This window comes from Xyrauchen texanus, chromosome 24, assembly GCF_025860055.1.
Source record: "Xyrauchen texanus isolate HMW12.3.18 chromosome 24, RBS_HiC_50CHRs, whole genome shotgun sequence".
In the NCBI taxonomy this organism is placed as follows: domain Eukaryota; kingdom Metazoa; phylum Chordata; class Actinopteri; order Cypriniformes; family Catostomidae; genus Xyrauchen; species Xyrauchen texanus.
Window position 1 is genome coordinate 26,646,762 of NC_068299.1, and position 15,120 is coordinate 26,661,881.

The following is a 15,120-nucleotide window of genomic DNA, read 5'->3' on the forward strand; positions in this document are numbered from 1 at the left end:
TATTGCGTGAGCCGGCCGTGCTCGCGCCACGAGCTTACTTTTCGCTTCAGTCAATGAAAACCAGGGTTCCAGCCTACTGAACTACGCTTATATGCACTCTAGTCACGCCCATTTTGGCGGGCTTTGATGCAGTGAGCGCCGGACGCTTCTCATTGGATGCGAGTTCGCCCAAGCTCGCTCTATAGGCTGCAGCAGTTGTCGCAGAGCAACCTATGAGCTCGCTAGCTAGCTCGCTCAAGGTCTGCAGCTGCCGCGACTGCGCTGACAATGGATACAAAAATTAAGGATAATTTTTGGCTTCAATATCTCAGAAAAGATGAATCTTTCCCGTAAGCGTAAGCTAGCTTACTGTAATACTGCTCCCTCATCTAGAGAGAACCGAGGTTACGTTAGGTAACCGACACGCTTTCTATGCTACTAGTTTAAAGTATATATTTAGAATAAATGTCTGCACCAAGGAGAGGGACAATACAAGGCAATACATAGTTTTAAATCTTTTGGTGTTATTGGAATAGACCATTTGCTTTATGGATGATGCTTTAGTTATTTTGTTTATCCTATTCACCTGCAGTGCCTTGTCAAATGTATGCAGATTAGCACATTTTAATTAGTTAATGCTAATTTGCATATCAAAGTGGCATTTGTAATTACATTATTAGACACAAATTTTACTGTATTTACCTGTAGTGTCTCCATTAAGTACAGTACATTAGCCTGTATGGTCATGATATATTGCCTTAGCTAAACTTTAGCTAACATATTATTAGGGTTGCAACGATATGAGATTTTCACAGTATGATAACCGTCTCAGAAAATATCACGGTATATGGTATTACACAATTAATATTATTAGTGAAAACAGAATGGTTATTTTATTTATTTATTTATTTATTTTTGAGCAAACAATTTATTATAATTGAAACATGAAACCATTTATTTTAAGAATAATGCGGCGTCCACTCTTGGTACATATGTGTAAAAAAAGTCTCCCTTTTGAAAATAATTAAATAGAAAAAATAAGAAAGCTAACAGAATTATAAACAAGATAAAAAATAGCATGTAACTATAACATGTTATATAACTAAAGCATGTTAGTTTACATGTTATCATAGCATGTTAAATGAACTACTAAATGAAAAATAACATCAGCTGTGTGAGTTTTTGAAGTAATGTCCTATGATTATTAACAGTTAACATATACTGTAGGTGCACGGCAGTGAGGCTAAACTGCTCTTGTCTGTACCTTTAACTCAGTGCTTCTCAACTGGTTTTGCTTCAGGTCAGATTTTACGTTGGAAATCAAGTGTCGACCTGTCATAGATTAAACACAACCTGTATTTAATATATCTTGGGTTGCATTTCCTTGTATGTTGCATAGTTTTGTTCATGGTTTTCCAGTACAAGGACATGCATCAAGTGTCATTATTTTTGTTGTTGATGTCAATAACAAAATCTACAGGATGTTTTCTCTAAAAACGTAAAAATTGAAGAGCATATTTACTTACATGAACCCATTATTATCTCGTTTGTTAACTAATATTACATATTTATACACATATTACACAGGAGGAAAGGCTCTTGTTACCATGGTTAGGTCAGTGTAGCTAGTCTTAAATATTAGTAATAATAATAATAAATTAATGTATTTATGAAAAAATAAATACTAGCTGAAACACATCTTGAAACTTCAACTAAAACTGCCACTGTTGATATAAAATGAGGTTTAATAGATTCCACCTTTAGATTATTTTAAATGAAACTATAACATTTTGTCAAAATATAACAGTTACTTTTACTCATGTAAAATCCTGAAACTAATTTGTAAAGGTGATGTGTGTAATTCTTAATATTTTTTTACTATTTTGGTATATGGGCCACATCGGGCTGTAAGTAGTGCATATGGGGCCACATTGTATCGCTTTTGAGATACAATGTTCTGCATTGATTTGGTTTTTGTATCTTTTAAGGCCAGAAATAGTTGTGTACTCAATTTTCTGAAGTGTGACTAATGGGACTATTCTGCAATTGCCTAAAGTATTATATTGCTCTACAAAGATAGATACTTTTCTATCAGGCATTAAAATACTGAATAAAGGTGGAGATTCTACATTTATTTTGCCATCTCTAATTCCCTGTTAATTTATTATTCAGTTTTAATAATAATAATAATAATAATAAAGAAATGTATAGAACTTTTAATGTTTGTCGCAAAGCGGGCGAGTTTACTTGTTTTTTTCTAAAACTTTACCCATTTACATGCTAAAAGAGTCAGGATGCGGGTCTCCTCTGTGGATTGACTTTCAGCACACAACTGGAAAACACAACTGCATGAATATGAGAAATGATTACTGCAAGAGTTAGATTAACATACAGGTGCGAAGATTCTAAATTGCACAAATAAAAAATACATTTACATATTTGTCTCTGGCTTGCGTTTGCTCGCATGTCAATGATTACGCCTCCGTGTGTCAATGATGCCGAGATCTACTTTTATATTTAATTTAATAATTGAGAAGGTTTACATGCAAAATTATTACCTCAAGAATGGACACAGAGTAGCCCTATAACACTTTTCCTTGAGCAGAATATTGCACTACAGATTGCTAACATTAGGCGGAATATTTCCAATTTGCGCAAATATAAATCTCAAACTGGGGTTGTTTTGTCTCTTATCTGGCAACCATGAGCATGGTAAATGCTTGTGGAGATGTGTTAGGTCCCAATGCAAGTTAACTGAAATATCCAATGAAAAATAAAAACGTGTGTGTGTCGCAAGTTGACGAGTCTGACAGGCAGACCAGGAATAAAGGAGATGCGCATGTGAGATTCTCCGTCCGGTTGCATTTTTTTCTCAATTTTTTTCTCAATAGATAAGAAAATGTACATGGTATGATAACCGTCAATTTTCAAACCGTGGTGTACCGTGAAACCGCTATACCGCTGCAACCCTACTTATTACATTAGCTAGTAGCTCATGAGTCATGCATGTTAGCAAGACACAAGTTCTCAAAAACTCAATTGGGATAGGAGCTGGGAGGGGCTGCTTCTTGCCTGTCTATGTGAGACGCGGTGGGAGGGAGGGCATTGGAACTCCACAAATTCTCATCTCCTGACCTGACATTTAAATTTTAACCTAGAAAACACTTTCACAGTTGTATAAGCAATCTGATTGGCTGGTGTGATAGAACTTCCATGAGTAAAAGCGCACAGGACTTTTTATCCTGATTCTTTTAAAGATAGTCAGAGTTTTGTTAGTGGCGCATATAGCAAGTAAAGCAGAGATCCACAATGCGTGCACCCCTCCCCCGCCCCCAATGACCATACAACACCATACACTGGCGGTGATTGGTCCACTGGGATGGTTAAATTGCTATTTAAATTTTTTATATTTTTTAATCCTTTATCATGGTATGTATGTCAGATAGTCCAATCCCTGAATGGCACGTAATGACGAAATCGACTGTGACTGATTGCTTGACATGTCAGTCAGATGGCTCTTTCTTCCTATGTGGGTGGTTCTAGGCCAATTTAAGCCGCAATACTGTCCAGACATTTGCTGTTTTGGTCAGAGGTCTTGCTACGCAAGACTAACCTATAAATGGCTTACTTGTAGTTGTCTCTTCATAATGATCTGGGATAGGAGAACTTATTGTAATATTGAAAAAACTAGACACCTAACCTTTAAATCAGCCAAAAACTGGGCCTGTACACTAATATGGTGAATCTTTGAGTTCTCTGCCAGACACACCCAAAAACTTGTTACAGTTGAATAGTTTATATAGCAGCCTAAAATAGAATGTACAATTTGTGTCCACAAACTTGGCCTTTTACTCCACCCTTAAAGCAAGTTAGACAACCCCCATGATGATTAATAAATCTAAGTTTAAGCTTCTGGTTCCATCTCATCATTATAGGCAAACTAGTTTATTATTTAAAAACTTTACCTGCAAACTCAAGAAGGCATACAATAGGATATAGTTCTGAAGCCTTCTTCCAACAGTGCACTTACCTCATGATGTAATCCTAAAAGAGATAAATTTAGAGAGCGAGAGAGTGAGTAAAGACAAAACTGGCAGAAAGCATTTGTCCTTCAATACGATCTTCCTGGCATGAAGAGGATTAGGCTTCTCCAGGTGCACTGGGCCAAAGGTCTTGCTATAATCTGTGTATGGTCGAGAGAGACTGAGATTAGGCTACACATGAGCACTGGACCAAAGGTCCTACAGACTCCGTAGTACTGAAGCTCAGAGAAGTGGGATGACAACGGATTAATTGCGTAAATGAGTCTGGTCTGCTCTTGTTGCCTCTGATTGGAAAAGGCTAATGTTCAGTCAGAGGATCAACAAGTGATGTAAGTGCATGAAGTAAAATGTTTAACAGCTTTGGAGAGAGAAATGGTTCAGGAAGATTTGAAGGGTTACTGTATTTTAGGGATAGTACATATACTTATGCAGTTATAAGTGAACTACAGTTTAAACGTAAATATTCTCGCGTGAATATGCCAACATGCTTAAATTATGCGAGGGGCTATCTGAACTCATTCCCATCATGAATGCGCAATGGAGAGTGACCAGAAGTAAACCGTTATAGTTACAGCAATTGTAAGATATTAATATAACCACTGAAGTCGTATGGATTACTTTTATGCTGACTGAGCTTTAAAGTGCTGATGACTGTCCACTTGCTTTGTATGGACCTACAGAGCTGAGATATTCCTCTAAAGATCTTTGTTCGTATTCAGTAGAAGAAAGTAAGTCATACACATCTGGGATGGCATGAGGGTGAGTAAATGATGAGAGAATTCTCATTTTTGGGTGAACTATTCATTTAAAAGTAAATTATTTTATAATTTACTCAGCTGCATGTCATCAAACCCATATGGCTAAGGAGAATTTTAGCAAATTGTGCCGGATCCTCTTTTCCAGAAGATGAAAGAATTTGGTATGGGCACTGTTAAGCTCCAAAAATGAAGCACCATAAAAACACTTCCATATGTTCAAACCTGGGACATCACGTTCGGTTACAAGATATAGGTGAAATAACGGCATTGGTGTAAAACCTGGCACGACGTGTCTTGACATGCCATGTATGAATATACAAAAATTTGTTTACACTGTTGGAACTCAACCCAAATGAATGGCTTACTAGTAGTTGTCTCTGCTCTCCTTTAAGTGCTTGATATACTTGTTGAACAAGTAGTAACATTGTCTTGTTAAGGTCTTTGAATCTCAGTCTCAGTTCTTGGTATTGTAATGATTGATTAGAATTGTAAACTGGATTGGCTCGTCTTGGCACATCCAAGTCATGATGCAGAAGGGCCATATTTCACTGTTTCTCAAGTGAACACCGGTCAATTTTGCACAGATTATGCTTTCAATAGAATGATGGGTAACAGGCAATTGAATTCAAGTCAATTATATCTCCGTTCAGCAGGCCTTATTTGTGAAACACGGGCAAAACACGGGCAAGCTTCGTAAGAATGCATTTATACACAAATTTGTGTTGCTTATGTTTCATGAATAAAGCCCAGCATGTTTACATTTACTGTATCTACCAATGGGTAAGGGCTTGGCTGTTATCTTTATCAGTTCACCTCTCCTGGAAGATGGCATAACTACACAATTATACTGACAAAAAGCTTATTACTCTATTGACGGCCATTAAAAAATAACCTTGAATTGTGACCAAATACAATTTTTTTGCAATCAGCGTAAAAATTGTGAATATTTATTGCAACACAGAAGATGATTTAGGAGTGTCCTTTTTTTTGCTCCGAATAGCATGAATGGACTTTCACTTTCCTGGGCCTCTCGAGTAATTGGTCACATGGAATTTAGGCCATTTAGGAATGATTGGCCAAAAATGTTTCCAGAACTGAGTGCACATAAACAAAGATGGCTCCAGCTGAGCAACCGCTATTGAGATAAAAAGGAATGCTAACAGAGAGCGCTCTCCATGTGTCCATTGTAAATTACACTATAGAGTACTATGAAAGTGCTCTGTTAAGGAGAAATCTGCTGTAGAGTTGTTCCTGGTATTGGATATTCAAACTTTACTCTCTGCCCTCGGTTGAAGAGCTGTAACTAAATCAGATATATTCTAGAAAGGACTGTAAAGGTATTAATGGAAAGGAGGAGGTGAGAAGGTGGAGGTGTTTTAATAGGCCGGGGAGCCCCCTCATTCCCTGGGGAGGGGCGTGCCTAACACCCCATCTGCCGGTCATCCCCATCTACCTGGATGAGGGAGGGGACAAGGGAAACAAAAAAAATGTGGCACCTACATGCCGTAACGGTGATTGTGCCAAATTAACAAATACATTGAATAAAGAGAGGAAAAGGCCAAGGAGCGGCAGTGTGGAGAGAGAGAAAGAGAGAGCTAGAGAGAGAAAAAAAATACTTACTCGCCGGTTCTCCCATACCATAGCTTGGTCCTCGGCCACTCCTCCAACAGATGACAGCCGCGCCTCCCCGGAAGAATCCGAGGCAGTCTTCCGGAACACCCCGCCGCAATCTCGGGAAACATAAGGGGTCTCCCCCGCCCCTGCCAGCGGTCCTCCCGCACCAGACGGTTGGCCAGGAGCCCCTCCCCTCTTGGCGATCTCATAACCCGCTGCATTTCAGCAGCTGGTAGGGGGTCTCTATTGCCCATGGCAGCGGCCCTGACCGCCCCAGGTGGTCGGTTAGGAGCCCCTTCTCCCTCCGCAGTCTGCGGCCATTCGTCCGCTCTCAAGTGGACGGGCTGCTCCGTTGGGGTGGATAGTAGTGACGGCTTATCCCTCCTCCTCCCGGATTTCGTCACCAGTGTAAAGGTATTAATGGAAAGGAGGCGAGAACTGGCTTGACAATATAAATAATATTTTAACAAGGAACTTAAAAACAAACGCACAAGTGTCGGGCAGCTGCCCGTAAATCTCTCTCTCTGTCCCACTGCAGTCTACAATCAGAGATTTATCTTTATCCCTCTCTGAGGCTTGATTAGCCTGATTAGGGGCCGGGTGTGTAGCATCTTGACCCGACCCTGCCCTCCGCCCTGTCACAAGGACTAAACATTTTGAATAGTTAAATAAACAAATTCTAAATTAATCATATTCAAGAATGTATTCTTAGCACATTGGCAGGTGCTGTGATGCTGGTCTCGACTGGTCTGTTCAGAAATTATCGCTATCTTTTTGAAATGGCATACTTCTGTATCTTTATTTATGTGCCGTTCTCTTGGCATTGTGCAACAATTCTTGCACGATGCTAAGAGAATGGGTGGTTTGAAAGCCTGTAGCCTGTAGCACCTTTCATGACGTTCTATATCATATCATCTTACCAAATGTGATTTATACCTATGCTTGCATTTCAAATGCTGCAGCTGTATTGCATACTCAAAATGTTTTTAGGCCCTCCCCTTTTCACAGTGGTCTTATACTGCAAGTCTGCTGCATGTGCCTTTATAATATGTTGTCAGATCTGATTTTGTTTTCCTTTCTTTGACTCTCTTTCAGGAAAGTTGACCGAGGGAGCATGTTTTAGTTGCACTGCACTGCGGTTAATCACAAACAGGTAAACGTAACTGAATGTTAAACTGTGTCTACCACAGTTCTCATTTATGAACTAACTTTCATGTCATTCTAAACCCTTATGACTTTCTTTTTTCTATGAAACACAAAAGGTGAATTATTTAAGGAAATAATTCAGTAGTAATGTGTGAGGACCAGACCAAAAGTTAAGATGTTATTCACTGAAAATGTTGACATCTTCCCTAGCTCTTTTTGGTTTTTCACTGAATCAGGTGTTCCAATTCACAAAAGCAGTCTAAATGATTCATTCACTAATTGTACTGATCTGGTTCTCCACTGATTCAGTTACTGTATGTGGTCAAAACGGCCCATTAGAGGGGATGATTATTGGTTAATTAACGACAAAGCAATCGTATAGTGTAATATAGTATTGGAATTTATTGCACAAGGACCACATTAATGATACTTATAATGGTGTTTGATGATTCTATCTTGGTGCTTTTTTTGTCATTTCGGAGCTTGACAGCCCAATTCTAATTCACTTTCATTATATGGAAAATAGTGTTTCAGTTCAAAAATAGTTTCAGTAAATTATTAAAACCTTCAACTTTTGTGTTCTATGGAAGAAATATAAGTAATACAAGTTTGGAACAACATGAGGGTGAGTTAATGATAACGGCAATTTCCTTTTCAATTGCACTACTGTAATTCTTTCAAATTGAAACTTTTGTCTGTTTTTCAGCAGTCCCGTTGCTCTTGGAGGCAGCGTATGGCCTCATGCATCATCTGTCCTGTATCCTGACAATTTACTGGTGAGTCAGCGGCGCTTGACCAGGTCACCTCGTCTGTACTGTGCCATCTTAGTACCTGACCGTGTCCTGCCAGGCAACACACACTCCATTTACAACAGGACAGTTCGTTGGGTGCACACTACTGGCCGTCTCCATGACGATTCAAAGGTAGAGCGTTCTTTACGTTTACTGAAGGATCGGAATAAAAAGCTTGAGGAGGGTGGACCAGTCTACAGTCCAATGGTAGATGCAGAACCTGTACGAAGGACAATTGGGCAGCGAGTGATCGATGAGGTGAAGCACTACTATCATGGATTCCGCCTTTTGTGGATAGACACAACTATCGCTGTGCGCATGCTCTGGAGGGTACTGAACGGAAACATTCTCTCAAGGAGAGAAAGGAGACAGGTATACACATACATAAAAGGCAAACACTCCAAAATTAAATAGCACAAATTTACATTTATTAAAGCTGAATTGTCTTATTTACATGCCATTAGCATTATTAAACACTTTTCCCATCTACTGTTGGTCGAGCAAACAGACATTCCTTCCCCAAACTCGCATTACTGGTTGAGCAGATGTTGCTGTGTCGGGCTGGTCGGTATGCTCAAACAAACAGAGCGATGTTTTCATAGCCAGAGTGTTTACAATTTTGGGGGAAATCAACATAGAAATCTCTTACTCTTGACTCTCTAAGATCATTTTAATGAAAAATGTTCAGGAAACGCTTTGCCTCGCACGACGCGAGTTGATGAGATGTGTGCAGTGAAATTAAGCTGGTCATCTACCACCATTTCCAGGCTGTTCTAGTTGGAGTTAGTGTAGTTGAACCAAGATGAATAGTGAGGTTGTGGTCAACAGATGGGTTGGCTGGGATCTCCTGGAGACTTTGAACGATCTGCCAGTGAGATGACTCAAACCATCCAAGCGCAGTTCCTGTGATGCCCAGGTCAGAGATGGGGGACAGGAAGATCTTGTGGTTCACTGTGTCAAAGACAGCAGACATGTCAAGCAAGATGAGGACGGATGTTTTGGAGTTAGCTCTCGCCAGTTGCAGGGTTTCAGCTACTGACAAGAGGGCAGTCTCTGTTGAGTGTCTTTTTTGAAGCCAGACTGATGTCTGTCGAGTAGGTTATTCTGTGAGAGAAAAGCAGACAACTGGATGAATACGACCCTCTCAAGAGTTTTAAACAGGAAGGGTAGGAGAGAGACCGTCTGTAGTTGTCGACTACTGTGGGGTTATGTGTTTTTTTAAGCAGTGGGGTTACTCGAGTCTGCTTGATTGTACTGGGAAAGTTTCCAGTTGTGAGAGATGCTTTGATAATATGTGTGAGTGCGGGCGGGTAAGATCGATGGAGAGGCAGCTTGCATAAGATGTGAGGGGATAGGGTCAAGTGGACGGGTGGTAGGATGGTTAGAAATTAGCACTTTGGAGACCTCAGTCTTGGAGAGAGGAGAGAAAGAGAAAAACAGAGGGTGGCATGTTGGAAGAGAGTAGCTGTGGGTGTTAGGTGTAGAGAACTGGCTGCTGATGCTCATTACCATGTCAGTAAAAAACGTAGCGAAGTCATTAGCAGTAAGAGAAGTAGTAGATGACCCCATGAAATATTTTGTCCTTTCAATGTAAAATAGAGGTTAGTTAAGGCCACCTGAAAATGTGCATTTGGTTTCTTTATTAGTGGTGCTGGCTTGGATAACTCTTAATTTTTAAACCCCAAACCCTATTTATTAAATTTTGGCATGTAACTCATCCTGCACCATTTGTGCTACTGACATGAATGGTCATAAATCAAGTGAATTGTAGAGGAGCAATGTAAAGTTTTGCTTTGACAAGCACCACTCACATTTTCATCAGAAAATGTTCAAATCAAATTACTATAATGTTCTTCCTCCTTTTTAAACTTTTGCACATTTGATTCCACTGTTGTTGTGCCGGTATGACTATACAGGTGAAACTCGAAAAATTAGAATATCGTGCAAAAGTTCATTAATTTCAGTAATTCAACTTAAAAGGTGAAACTAATATATTATATAGACTCATTACAAGCAAAGTAAGATATTTCCAGCCTTTATTTGATATAATTTTGATGATTATGGCTTACAGCTTATGAAAACCTCAAATTCAGAATCTCAGAAAATTAGAATATTGTGAAAAGGTTCAGTATTGTAGGCTCAAAGTGTCACACTCAAATCAGCTAATTAATCCAAAACACCTGCAAAGGGTTCCTGAGCCTTTAAATGGTCTCTCAGTCTGGTTCAGTTGAATTCACAATCATGGGGAAGACTGCTGACCTGACAGTTGTGCAGAAAACCATCATTGACACCCTCCACAAGGAGGGAAAGCCTCAAAAGGTAATTGCAAAAGAAGTTGGATGTTCTCAAAGTGCTGTATCAAAGCACATTAATAGAAAGTTAAGTGGAAGGGAAAAGTGTGGAAGAAAAAGGTGCACAAGCAGCAGGGATGACCGTAGCCTGGAGAGGATTGTCAGGAAAAGGCCATTCAAATGTGTGGGGAGCTTCACAAGGAGTGGACTGAGGCTGGAGTTACTGCATCAAGAGCCACCACACACAGACGGGTCCTGGACATGGGCTTCAAATGTCAAACGCCTTACCTGGGCTAAAGAAAAAAGAACTGGTCTGTTGCTCAGTGGTCCAAAGTCCTCTTTTCTGATGAGAGCAAATTTGGCATCTCATTTGGAAACCAAGGTCCCAGAGTCTGGAGGAAGAATGGAGAGGCACACAATCCAAGATGCTTGAAGTCCAGTGTGAAGTTTCCACAGTCTGTGTTGGTTTGGGGAGCCATGTCATCGGCTGGTGTTGGTCCACTGTGCTTTATTAAGTCCAGAGTCAACGCAGCCATCTACCGGGACATTTTAGAGCACTTCATGCTTCCTTCAGCAGATAAGCTTTATGGAGATGCTGACTTCATTTTCCAGCAGGACTTGGCACCTGCCCACACTGCCAAAAGTACCAAAACCTGGTTCAATGACCATGGTATTACTGTGCTTGATTGGCCAGCAAACTCGCCTGACCTGAACCCCATAGAGAATCTATGAGGTATTGCCAAGAGAAAGATGAGAGACATGAGACCAAACAATGCAGAAGAGCTGAAGGCCACTATTGAAGCATCTTGGTCTTCCATAACACCTCAGCAGTGCCACAGGCTGATAGCATCCATGCCACGCCGCATTGAGGCAGTAATTAATGCAAAAGGGGCCCAAACCAAGTACTGAGTACATATGCATGATTATACTTTTCAGAGGGCCGACATTTCTGTATTTAAAATCCTTTTTTTATTGATTTCATGTAATATTCTAATTTTCTGAGATTCTGAATTTGGGGTTTTCATAAGCTGTAAGCCATAATCATCAAAATTGTATCAGATAAAGGCTTGAAATATCTTACTTTGCTTGTAATGAGTCTATATAATATATTAGTTTCACCTTTTAAGTTGAATTACTGAAATTAATGAACTTTTGCACGATATTCTAATTTTTCGAGTTTCACCTGTACAATACATTCATGGTCACTGCTCTGCAATATTAGTCTATATACAGTATAACAGTTCTCAAGCACACAGTTGATCACAGCTATCACATGGTTAAGCACGCTGTTAGCATAGTGCTAATACCTTCCAGCCAGTTGCATGACTCAGTCTTTTGTAAAGTGACACTGTAGTGATGCATACAATCTATAACTGGATCAGGCCTTCTTGAATTTTTCTAGTCATTACAAACTGGAATTTGCCTGAGCAGGCTTACATGGGTCACGGGTCGGTCTGTCTCTCAGATCAAACTGTTTGTCTTTTTGGTTGCCATGATATTAATGCCTGTCATTATCCATGTTATCATTTTACATAGTCATGACAATATTATTGAGAAGTGAGCTTGGTTTTCCTCTGGTGAAAGTTACATGGAGCCACATAATTAGGAACATCCCATTACAAAAATATATGGTTGTTCAAAAACCAAGTGAGCTGCTTCCAGATAGACAGCTGCCTTGTGTGGCAGTATCCTAATCATCATGGAACTTCATAAATGACTGATTTAAAACACTACGTAAGCAGTAACTTTGTCACACAAATAGCTCTCCTCGTGTGCAGTGCACGGGAGACTCGCAGTTGATTTGCGAGGTGCAAGAGGATAGGATGTGATAATTTTCTCATAATTTACTCAAGCTGACTTTTCACTGCATCCGACAAACAACTGACAATAGGCCAGAAGTCATTCATTTTCAATGGAGAGTTGGATTGGGACTGTGTTGTTCCGACCATTTGCGGATGTGGAATTTTCGGATCAGGTGTGAGCTTCAGTTGCGTTGAAATATTTCAACTTGTGCGACTAAACCGCATGTGATTGCCCAACTGAATGTGATGTATTTATTCAAGACTATGAGCATGAAGTGAGCAATATCAACAGATTTTTACCTAAAATTATTCTAAACGCCTGTCACAGAATGGGATGTTTGAAAGAAGGATCCAAGCGCAGATAGGCAACAATGAGTATTTACATTTACATTTATGCATATGGCAGACGCTTTTATCCAAAGTGACTTACAGTGCAATTATTACAGGGACAATCCCCCCGGAACAACCTGGAGTTAAGTGCCTTGCTCAAGGACACAATGGTGGTGGCCGTGGGGTTCGAACCAGGGACCCTCTGATTAACAGCCCTGTGCTTTAGCCACTACGCCACCACCACTCCAGCGTATTTATTAAATAAAAACAGAAACCATACAAAACAAAACAGTCTGGATGGAGAAAAAACCAAACTAGAATAAACACAAAAATTACAGAACTGGGGGCCTGGGTATCTCCGCAAGTAAAGAAGACTACCACACCTGGAGTCGCAAGTTTGAATCCACGGCATGCTGAGTGACTCAAGTCAGGCTTCCTAAGCAACTTCCTTGCTAGGGTGGGTAGAGTCACGTTCGGTTAACCTCCTCGTGGTCACTATAATGTGGTTCTCTCTCGGTGGGGTGGGTGGTGAATTGTGCTTGGATGTCGCGGAGAATAGTGTGGGCCTCTACACATGCTACGTCTCCGCGATAACGTGCTCAACAAGACACACGATAAAATGCACGGAATGACGGTCTCAGGCGCGGAGGCAACTAAGATTCGTCCTTCGCCACCTGGATTAAGGCAAGTCTAAAACTAAATAGGCCTTAGACTAACCGAGAGCACCTCAGCAACCACATCATAACACTGGCATCATGGCAGTGAGTTTTGCACAGGCAAGCACCATTCACAAAATTTTTAAATAAAGTTAAAGTTAAAATGTTTTAATATTGTCACATCCATAAAGCATTAGTAGCTAGTTTTCTTTTTTTTTCACAACATTCGCCAGTTCCAAAACATCCAACTTAATTTTATTGACACTTTTCGAGTGTTATTAATTTGATTAGGCAGCCCATTTAGGTTGTTATCAAGAGCATACCGAGTGTAGTTTTTATGATTTAAGCTCTTTCAATGTTATTATTGCGTAGCATGTATGCTAATACAGCAGCCTCAGTTAGCATCTGTCGCACCTCATTCTTGCTATTCTTCTGACCTGCTTCATCCTTAATTCTGCATATTCACAAGCAGCTTCACACAGCGTGTGTTCCTTCAGCTTTTTATGTAAGCCTTCAACCACCTTCCCAACCCCTTCTCTCTCCAAGCCACTTCCTTAGGAATGCCTTCTCTCTCTCTCTCTCTCTCTCTCTCTCTCTCTCTCTCTCACACACTCTTCCCTGAATATTTCCCACTCAGGGCAACCCAGTTTTCATTTCTCTGGCACCACTCTCTCACTCTTACTGACTGTGGTGATATACATGTCAATGGGCCAAACACAAAGGCTTTTTTCATGCCTGCCCGGCTAAAATCCTTCTTCCCTATAGGACCGCTGACATACAGGTGGAATAAGGGGAGCAGGGACCCCTCTCATAAAGCTGAATTTCCTATAAATTACCTCTTATTTTTTGAATTCATCGCATTTCATATACCATTAAATACGGTGTTATTTATGTCGTCATTTTTGTTTATATAGCGCTTTTCACAACTTTTCTTTTTAAAGCAGCTTTACAGAAAATCATGCTTTAACAGAAGATGAAACTGTAATATCTATAAAGTCTTAGTCATCTGTTTAGTTTGATTAAATATGATTTTAAATTGTGTATAAAAGTAAATAAGTAAAAAAAATTTTGTATTTAGAACGCCTGTGAACAAGCTGAATAGGACAGTGGCAAGGAACACAAAATTCCATAAGATGTTGGTTAATGAAGAAAAATAACCTTGGAGAAACCAGACTCACTGTGGGGGCCAGTTCCCCTCTGACTAACATCATTAATATAATGTCAATATTCAAATTTGTAAAGTAAGTGTTAAGGGTCAGTGTTAAAACAAAGATTTTGTATGAACTGTAAGATTAATGACTAATGTTGAAGTCCATCCTAGATTAACTGCAGACGTTCACATAGATGCAATTGTCCTTGTTAGTTGGCTGATGGAGGCTTTTGTTGGCAATTCATTGATAGTCTATGTATTCCTTTTAAGACTGTAGTCCATCATTACACTTAGGTGATGCAGGCAGAGATCAGTGAGGTGCATCGCAGTTCAACCTGGCTGGTAATTTCAGTGGGGTCTATTCTATGTCCAGGGTTCAGCATTGGCATATGAAGTGTTCCATGTATTACAGTTGGAGATGGCATTAGTTCATCCTATGTAGTCCATTGTAGTTGGCTGAAGTGATGTCTGGCTGGCTCTGGCTGTAGATAGTCATACTCATTCAGCGACACGTAGCAGTGGAGTCCGACACCAAGCGGGAACAGAGCTGGAATTGGCCG

The 15,120-nt window shown here is 40.1% G+C and overlaps 1 protein-coding gene across 4 annotated transcripts in view; it reads left to right on the plus strand.

Moving 5' to 3' along the window:
• The window catches only part of LOC127617716 (mitochondrial proton/calcium exchanger protein-like), a 52,252-nt gene that overhangs the window by 12,339 nt on the left and 24,793 nt on the right, over positions 1–15,120 (plus strand). For 2 of the 4 annotated variants that reach the window (XM_052089784.1, XM_052089786.1), the window contains exons 2-3: positions 7,490–7,547; positions 8,247–8,703. In XM_052089784.1, the coding sequence (XP_051945744.1) occupies positions 7,490–7,547; positions 8,247–8,703 (515 nt within the window). The remainder of the gene's footprint in view (positions 1–7,489; positions 7,548–8,246; positions 8,704–15,120) is intronic. The other 2 variants (XM_052089785.1, XM_052089787.1) reach the window with 1 other exon arrangement.